Genomic DNA, 9,687 nt, shown 5'->3' with positions numbered 1-9,687 from the left:
AAAAAAAAAAAAAAAAGTCCCAGCTACTTGGGAGGCTGAGGCAAGAGAATCATTTAAGCTGAAGAGTTTGAGGTTGCTGTGAGGTATTCCACGGTACTCTACCTAGGGCAACATAGACTCTGTCTCCCAAAAAAAAAAAGAAAAAATAGGCTTGGTGCTCGTAGCACAGTGGTTACCGTGCCAGCCCCCTACACTGGCGGGTTCGAACCCAGCCCAGACCAGCTAAATAACAATGACAACTGCAACAAAAAATAGCCAGGCGTTTTGGAAGGCGCCTGTAGTCCCAGCTACTCAGGAGGCTGAAGCAAGAGAATTGCTTAAGCCCAAGAGTTTACAGTTGCTGTGAGATGTGACGGCATGGAACTCTAGCAAGGGTGACATATTGAGACTCTGTCTCCAAAAGAAAAATAAATAAATTAATAAATAAATAAAATTTTAAAAACATAGTTAAAGCTGGCATGGTAGCCCACGCCTATAATCTTAGCACTCTGAATTACAGAGTAGATTATAGGCTAAGGTGGACGGATCGTTTGAGCTCAGGAGTTTGAGACCAGACTGAGCAAGAGCAAGACCCTGTCTCTTCAGAAAAACAGAAAAATTAGCTGTGGTAGGAGGATTGCTGAAGTTGCTGTGAGCTAGGCTGACCACTGGGCACTCTAGCCAGGGTTACAGACTAAGACTCTGTTGCGAATAAATAAAAGGGACCTAGAATTTGTTGAAGAAAAAGAATAGCAGCTTGGCACTTTCTTAGTTCATTTGAGTTTTTGCTACTGAGAAACTTTGTGAAATATAGGTATGTTGTGGTGAAAGTTCTCCTGCTGTGGACGTGTATATTCCCTAAGTGCAACTCTCCAGGAAAAGACATTGTGCTCTCTGAGAAAGAAATTCAAGATCTGTCAGGGAGAAAGTGTGACATTACTTTATCTGTGATGGGTAAGGTAATTAAGGGTTCTGTAGGCTATCAATCCATTCAGCACCGGTAGTTAATTCAGTTAGGGTCTCAAATTGGAGGCAAATGAATATATTTTTCCTGTGTTAACTTAATTATTTCTGTTGCCTGCTGGGCATGTTTAATTGTCTTCATAGAATTCTGTCATCACCACCTTCCTTTCCAATAATTCAAGACTTTGAAATGCTTTTTCTGGATTTTTGCATAATTGTCTTAGTTATTATAAACCTATCTGAACAATGCCTATATAAGTTACCCTCTATTGAACAAATGTGTTAACTTAAAAGTAGATGATCTGGCTCGGCGCCTATAGCTCAACCGGCTAAGGCGCCAGCCACGTACACCTAAGGTGGCGGGTTCGAATCCCCAGCCCGGACCCGCCAAACAACAATGACGGCTGCAACCAAAAAATAGCCGGGCGTTGTGGCGGGCGCCTGTGGTCCCAGCTACTTGGGAGGTGGAGGCAAGAGACTCGCTTGAGCCCAGGAGTTGGGGGTTGCTGTGAGCTGTAATGCCACGGCACTCTGCCCAGGGGGACAGCTTGAGGCTCTGTCTCAAAAAAAAAAAAAAAAAAGTAGATGATCTGTGTTAATTCTATGCTACTAGCCTCTGCATATGTAATTAAAAGCATTTTCAAGTTCATTTTGTTAATAGAGACAGCATTTTGGAGAGTTAAATGTGAATATTCTCTTTGCCATCAGGACAAAGCAGGACCTCATAAGGAAATCTACCCCTATGTCATCCAGGAACTTAGACCAACTTTAAATGAATTGGGAATCTCCACTCCAGAGGAACTAGGCCTTGACAAAGTGTAAACCCCATGGGTAAGCAACATACCACTGAACAAGACAGAAGAACAATCCTGGGAGAGTGGGTGACATTTTAGTGCTCTCAGGAAGAGTAAGACCTTATAATGTTCTTGTAATGGCCATGAGCATAAATATATTTAGAGGGTACTGATGATGATAAATGTATGAGCTAAAATTATTTCTAGTTGTTATCATTATTTGCTTACTGATGTAAAGGCAAATAAAAGCTCCCTATAATACAGATAGTAAAAAATCTATATCAAATATTGTAGGCATAAAAAATATCATAGAGGACAATATAGTGAGTCTATGTACCCACACTTAGATTTCAGATATTATTTACTGTTTTTTAATTTTTTGAGACAAAGTCTCCCTTTGTTGCCCTGGTTAGAGTGTAGTGGTGTCATCATAGCTCACTGCAACCTCAAAACTGCTGGGCTAGGTGATCCTCCTCCTTCAGCCTCCTGAGTAGCTGGGACTACAGGAGTGTGTTGCCATGCCCAGCTAATTTTTCTGTTATTATTATTTTTTTATATTTATTTATTTATTTAGACAATCTCAAGCTGTTGCCCTGGTTAGAGTGCCATGGTGTCACAACTCACAGCAACCTCAAACTCTTGGGCTTAAGTGATTCTCTTGCCTCCACCTCCCTAATAGTTGGGACTACAGGCACCTGCCACAATGCCCAGCTATTTTTTGGTTGTAGTTGTCATTGTTGTTTGGCAGGCCTGTGCTAGATTCAAACCTGGCAGCTCTATTGTATGTGGCTGGCGCTCTAGCTGCTGAGCTATAGGCGCCGAGCCTGATTTTTCTGTTTTTAGTAGAGACAGAAGGTTGGTCTTGAACTCCTGATCTTAAGCCTTTGTCTCCCAGAGTGTTAGGATTACAGAGGTAATCTATATTTTGGGCTTGGTGCCCATAGCACAGTGGTTACAGTGCCAGCCACATACACTGAGGGTGTCAAGTTCAAACCTGGCCTGGGCAAACTAAACAACAATGGCAACTGCAACAAAAAATAGCCGGGCATGATGGTGGGTGCCTGTAGTCCCAGCTACTTGCGAGACTGAGGCAGGGAAATCTCTTTTTCTTTTTTTAGAAATAGAATCTCACTATATTGCCCTTGGTAGAGTGTTATGGCGGTGTCACAGCTCACAGCAACTTCCAACTCTGGCTTAGGCTACTCTCTTGCCTCAGCTTCCTGAGTAGCTAGGACTACAAGCGCTCTCCACAAGGCCTGGCTATTTTTTGTTGCAATTTGGCCGGGGCCAGGTTTGAACCCACCACCCTCAGTATATGGGGCTGGCACCCTACCCACTAAGCCACTAAGCCACTAAGCCACCGAGGCAAGGGAATCTCTTAAGCCCGAGAGTTTGAGGTTGCTGTGGACTGTGATGCCACAGCACTCTACTAAGGGTGACATAGACTCTATCTCAAAAAAAAACAAGTGTATATATATATATTTTAGATATTTATATTATATATATATTTTTTTGAGACAGAGCCTCAAGCTGTCACCCTGGGCAGAGCGCCGTGGCATCACAGCTCACAGCAACCTCCAACACCTGGGCTCAAGCAAGTTTCCTGCCTCTGCCTCCCAAATAGCTGGGACCACAGGTGCCCGCCGTAACACCCGGCTGTTTTTTGGTTGCAACCATCATTGTTGTTTTTGGCAGGCCCGGGCTGGATTCGAACCCGCCACCTTAGGTGTATGTGGCTGGCGTCTTAGCTACTTGAGCCACAGGCGCCGAGCCTACATATTTATATTTTTGTCAGGTCTCATCCTGTCACCCAGACTGGAGCACAGTGGGCCATTATAGCTCACTATAATCTCAAACTGCTAGGCTTAAGGGATCCTCCCAAGTAGCTAGGACTATAGGAGTGCACCACCAAGCCTGGCTAATTTTAAAATATTTTTTGTAGAAATGGGTTCTTGCTGTGTTGCCCACACTGGCCTCAAAGTCCTGATCTCAAGTAGTCCTGCTTCAGCCTCCCAAAGTGTTGGCCCAATTTGAGCCATAACATGGGGCCTACTTACATTTCTGAAGCTTTTATTTGTGGTTCAACTCTTGGGCTTAATTTTCTCACGTATTAGTCTAGAAGAGCCATGTTATATAGGTTATATTCTAGCTGCAATAATATACTTTTCTCTTTTCTTTCTTTTTTTTTTGAGATAAGAGTCTTAGTTTGTCGCCCTTGGCAGGGTGCCGTGACTTCACAGCTCACAGCAACCTCCAACTCTTGGGCTTAAGCGATTCTCTTGCCTCAGCCTCCTGAGTAGGTGGGACTATAGGTGCCTGCCACCTTGCCGGCTGTTTTTGGTTATAGTTTTCATTGCTGTTTGTCAGACCCTGCCATCGTACTGCTCACAGCAACCTCCAACTCCTGGGCTTAGGCACTTCTCTTGCCTCAGCCCCCCAAGTATCTGGGACTACAGGCACCTGCCATGAGGCCTGGCTATTTTTTGGTTGTAGTTGTCATTGTTGTTTGGCAGGCCTGGGCTGGATTTGAACCCGCCAGCTCTGCTGTATGTGGCTGGCACCCTAGCCACCGAGCTGTAGGTGCCACACCAGTGGCCACCAACATTTTTCAAAAAAAAATTTTCTAAGGGCAACTACCAAATGTTTTTCTTTCTTTATTTTTTTGGAGACAGCTCTTCTCACTTTGTCGCCCTCAGTAGAGTGCATGGCATCATAGCTCACAGCAACCTCAAACTCTTGGGCTCAAGTGATTCTCTTGCCTCAGCCTCCCATGTAACTGGGACTACAGGCGCCTGCCACAATGCCTGGCTATTTTTAGAGATGAGGTCTCGCTCTGGCTCAGGCTGGTCTCAAACCTGTGCTCTCTCAATCCACCCTCCTCGGCCTCCCAGAGTGCTGGGATTATAAGCATGAGTCACTGCTCCTGGCTTTTTTTTCTTTTTTTAAGACAGACTCTTATTCTGCTGCCCTGGGTAGAGTGCTGTGACATTATAGCTCACAGCAGCGTCAAACTCTGGGCTGAAATGATCTTCTTGCCTCAGGCTCCCAAGTAGCTGGGACTACAGGTGCCTGCCACAACACATGGCTAGTTTTCCTATTTTTAGTGGAGATGGACTCTCACTCTTTCTCAGGCTCAGGCCTTGAACTCCTGAGGTCAGGCAATCCGCCTGCTTCAGCCTCCCAGAGTGCTAGGATTACAGGGGTGAGCCTTTATGCCCCGCCTTACCAAATTTTATTGTTTTGGGGAAAGAAGACAACCTCAGTGAGTACCAGTGGTACAAGTGGTGAAAAAAACATACAAAGCTAGTTCTCTGTGATTTGACTACAGACAGGATTAAGAGTAAAAAGGACAAAAAGGTTATTTTTCATAAGATTTCTACCTTTTTCTTCTTCTCTCCTAGCTAATTCTTTGTGTTTTCTCTTACAGATGGGCTTCCTAAGGATTTATTGATAATACTACTTGATTGTAAACAGTCACCTGGAAATACTGATGATAACATATTACCTTATTCAAACAGGTTTTCCTTTATTGAGTACCAAACCATAATGGTAACTTGGGCTTTAATAAAAGGGAAATGAAGTTTGAACTGAAATTAGGTATTGTTTCATGTGTTTGTCTTAAGATTTAACAGTAAATGGAATGCCATAGGGCCATTGATTTCAAAGTTTATTGCCTTCCTACATGCTAAGAGAACTGCTTTCATTTTTTGGAAACTATCTGACACAAAATTCAACATCATCAACATGTTTGAGTGCTGGTAAATTTGCTCAAGTCTAGAAGGCATTTGTATAGAATTTTGTTGACACCTTAGGCTTAGAGGACTGGTTATCTGTAGGGATGTGTACTTTCCCAAGTGAAATGAAGTTTAAAAGTAGTCACTGAGATAGTTTTGAGGATGTGCTATGCAGTATCCAAGCCTTCTCATACTGTGTGTCTCTCTTCGTGCCCCTTTCCTTCCCTACCTGTTCTACCCTACAAATGTCTCAAACAATGTAGTATAGACTTGGACATCAGAGCATTTGCTGTGGATTTGGAGGCATTCTGAGTGAAGAACTGAGTAAAGACATAAAGCCTGCTTTAATTTAGAAGCCCCACAATACTTCAAACTAGCTGCTAGATTAGAAGTTGTAGGTCTTGGCTCGGCGCCTGTGGCTCAAGTGGCTAAGGCGCCAGCCATGTACACCCAAGGTGGCAGGTTTGAATCCAGCCTGGGCCCGCCAAACAACAATGATGGCTGCAACCAAAAAATAGCCGGGCGTTGTGGCGGGCGCCTGTGGTCCCAGCTACTTGGGAGGCGGAGGCAGGAGACTTGCTTGAGCCCAGGAGTTGTAGGTTGCTGTGAGCTGTAATGCCACAGCACTCTACCCAGGGGGACAGCTTGAGGCTCCTGTCTCAAAAAAAAAATAAATAAATAAATAAAAAAGAAAGAAGTTGTAGGTCTAGGTGATTTATAATATAAGCAGTCCAGACTGCACTATCAGGGAAATAGGATTAATGTTAGGTTGAAATTTAGATACCTTCTCTCTGAAAGCCATATAGGAATTGTTACTAAAATTCAGTTTGGGTTAAGGTGTTTTTTTTTTGTTTTTTTTTTTTGAGACAGAGCCTCAAGCTGTCCCCCTGGGTAGAGTGCCATGGCATCACAGCTCACAGCAACCTCCAAATCCTGGGCTCAAGCGAGTCTCCTGCCTCTGCCTCCCAAGTAGCTGGGACCACAGGCGCCCGCCACAATGCCTGGCCATTTTTTGGTTGCAGCCATCATTGTTGTTTGGCAGGCCCGGGCTGGGGATTCGAACCCACCACCTTAGGTGTATGTGGCTGGTGCCTTAGCCGCTTGAGCCACAGGCGCTGAGCCTGGGTTAAGGTTTTAACAGCAATGACCTTTTTATAAAGGTTGATCCTCTACCAGAAAATCCTTTCTCCAGGGAGTTTCCTTTACCAGGTTTAGGGCCTATGAGAAGTGTGGGGTTCTTTTTTTTTAAGACAGAGCCTCAAGCTGTCCCCTTGGGTAGAGTGCCGTGGCATCTCAGCTCACAGCAACCTCCAACTCCTGGCTCAAGCAAGTCTCCTGCCTCCGCCTCCCATTGTTGTTTGGCGGGTCCGGGCTGGGGATTCGAACCCGCCACCTTAGGTGTATGTGGCTGGTGCCTTAGCCACTTGAGCCACAGGCACCGAGCCTCTTCTTTTTTTTAATTTCAGATTAATATAAGGGTGTAAACAATTAAGTTACATGTTTGTGTTTGTTAGGTAAAGTTGGAGTTGCAGTTGACCCCCTCACCCAGTATGTGTGCCATGTTTTCTTACATTATGTCCATTAGATGAGAGCTTATAGTTCCCTCTCCTCCTCCCCTCAGCTCCCTCCTCTCTCCCCTCCCCCAGCTTGGTTTCAGTTGTTTTTCTCTCCTGTGGGCATGTAGTTATTCATCTACTAGTTTCATAGTAGTATTAAGTGCATTGGATACTTGTTTTTCCATTCTTGTGATACTTTACTAAGGAGAATGTCCTAAAAATGTGGAACACTTCATGAATTTTCGTGTCATCCTTGAGCTGGGCCATGCTGATCTTCTCTGTATCTTTCCAGTTTTAGTTTAGGTGCTGCCAACGTGAGCACTCCTCTCTTCTTAAGAAGTAGAAATGTGGCTCGGCGCCTGTGGCTCAAGCGGCTAGGGTGCCAGCTACATACACCTAAGGTGGCGGGTTCAAATCCCCAGCCTGGGCCCTCCAAACAACAATGATGGCTGCAACTAAAAAGAAAACGGCCGGGCGTTGTGGCGGGCGCCTGTGGTCCCAGCTACTTGGGAGGCTGAGGCAGGAGACTTGCTTGAGCCCAGGAGTTGGAGGTGAGTTGCTGTGAGCTGTGATGCCATGGCACTCTACCCAGGGGGATAGCTTGAGGCTCTGTCTCAAAACAAACAAACAAAAAAAAAGAAGTAGAAATGTGAAATAATCAGCACATGTGTTTCTTTAATGTGAGTTAGTAGGCCGTGTTTCTAAAATGTGGTCTCCCTTTTGGCTAGCTTTTTCTTTTTTTTTTTAGAGACAGAATCTCACTTTATCGTCCTTGGTAGAGTGCCAGGGTGTCACAGCTCATAATAACCTCCAACTCCTGGCCTCCCTTGCCTCAGTCTCCCGAGTAGCTGGGATTACAGGTACCCACCCCACAATGCCCAGCTATTTTTTGTTGCAGTTTGGCCAGGGCTGGGTTCGAACCCGCCACCCTCAGTATATGGGGCCAGCATCCTACCCACTGAGCCACAGGCCTTGCCCAGCTTTTTCACTTTCACTCCATGTGGTATAGTATCCCAGTGATCACTGCTCCCTAACTTTTTTTCCAGATCCTTTTCATGTTGCTTTCTCTAGGAACAAACAAATAGTTCTGCCCTCCTAAATCCTAAATATGGGGTTGGGGGGATGAGGTGGTATTAAACAATACCACATATATAGATATGTCATGGAAGATTTTACGAACATACATGTAGGTAAAAGGCTTTTGAGGAAATGACATTTCAGTTGAAGCCTGAAGAGGATGAGGGTGGGGTGTTAATCAAAAGGGTAATTTTGTATGACATGTTTGGGCTTTGCACAACTTGGGGAGGAGGATGGATTTTCTCTTCTCTTTTAAACAGCTCTCATATGTGCATACATAATCCCATTTAAATCTTACTCGGTTACCAAGATCTAAAAGATTTACCATAATTAACTGAATAAAAGATCTTGTCTGTGTCAATGGCTGATAACATATAGGGAAGAGAAAGGCAAAATGAATAAAGGTCTGTGGGACGGAGTAGAGGAGGGAATATAGGTTCACAATTATCTATAAGGGTGAAAGAAATGCTATGATGGTATTCATGCTGCAAGCACTTATTGAACAGCTACTGTATATCAAACTTGCCAGGGACTGAAGGTAGAACAATCAACAGGAAACACCAATCTGGAGCCCAGAAACACTGGAGATAGGGACAAAAGTCATGCAGTTGTATGTGTACAGTGTGGTTATAACTTAATGAGGATTTTTAATTAGTGTAGGAATAGAAATGGAAAGATTTGACATTTGAGCATCGCATCTCATTATTGAGGTATAGTTGATAATTTAATAAGGGGAAAATGAAAACTTAGTAGTCCGGTTTCGTAGATTTGAATGATGATACCATTCATAGGAAAATAGTAGTCGGTAAAAAAGAGAGCTTAGTGCAGAGTGGGGAAGTTGCTACATTTAATTCTGGATCTGTTTAATTTTTAGGCATTGGGGAGGGAAGTATGTCTGGATCTAGCTCTAAAAAGACACTTTAGACTAAAGAGAAGATTATAAGATTTGAAACAGGAAAAGATAAGACTTCCAAGGAGACCATTTGGATGGAGGTGTGAACTAGGCTAAAGGCTGAATTTGTGAAGTAGGTACATTTAGAGGGAAAGAGAATGGCTCAGTGCCCATAGCTCAGTGGTTAGGGCACCTGCCACATACACCAAGGCAGGCAGGTTTGAACCCTGCCTGCGCCTGCTAAACAACAATAACAACTGCAACCAAAAAATAGCCAGGCCTTGGGGGGTGCCTGTAGTCCCAGCTACTTGGGAGGCTGAAGCAAGAGCATCAGTTAAGCCCAAGAGTTTGAGGTTGCTGTGAACTGTGAAGTCACAGCACTCTACTGAGGGCGACATAATGAGACACTGTCTCAAAAAAAAAAAAAAAATAGCGGTAAAGAGGAGAGCAGCTTTTCTCAATAGTAGAGAAAGTGGCTCGGCCCCTGTGGCTCAAGCGGCTAAGGCACCAGCCACATACACCTAAGGTGGAGGGTTCACATCCCCAGCCTGGGCCCGCCAAACAACAATGATGGCTGCAACCAAAAAATGGCCAGGCGTTGTGATGGGCGCCTGTGGTCCCAGCTACTTGGGAGGCTGAGGCAGGAGACTCGCTTGAGCCCAGGAGTTGGAGGTTGCTGTGAGCGTGATGCC

General features: G+C 44.6%; 1 protein-coding gene and 1 non-coding gene across 2 annotated transcripts in view; one reads left to right on the top strand and one right to left on the bottom strand.

Moving 5' to 3' along the window:
- Positions 1–5,329, top strand: part of LOC100957909 (cytochrome c oxidase subunit 5A, mitochondrial) — an 18,418-nt gene extending 13,089 nt beyond the window's left edge. Inside the window, exons 4-5 of the mRNA XM_003784522.3 lie at positions 1,651–1,773; positions 5,164–5,329. Coding sequence (XP_003784570.1) covers positions 1,651–1,764 — 114 coding nt within the window. The 3' untranslated portion in view covers positions 1,765–1,773; positions 5,164–5,329. The remainder of the gene's footprint in view (positions 1–1,650; positions 1,774–5,163) is intronic.
- A 1,913-nt stretch (positions 5,330–7,242) lies between these two features.
- LOC111723489 lies at positions 7,243–7,348 on the bottom strand. The gene has a single exon (XR_002772016.1). It is a non-coding gene; the product is annotated as a U6 spliceosomal RNA (small nuclear RNA).
- Between the last annotated feature and the right edge of the window lie 2,339 nt (positions 7,349–9,687).

Source organism: Otolemur garnettii, unplaced genomic scaffold, assembly GCF_000181295.1.
Source record: "Otolemur garnettii isolate 467f Iridium unplaced genomic scaffold, OtoGar3 scaffold00011, whole genome shotgun sequence".
In the NCBI taxonomy this organism is placed as follows: Eukaryota; Metazoa; Chordata; class Mammalia; order Primates; family Galagidae; genus Otolemur; species Otolemur garnettii.
The sequence above is the reverse complement of the archived record's forward strand: the minus strand, read 5'-3'. Positions and strand labels throughout refer to the sequence as shown.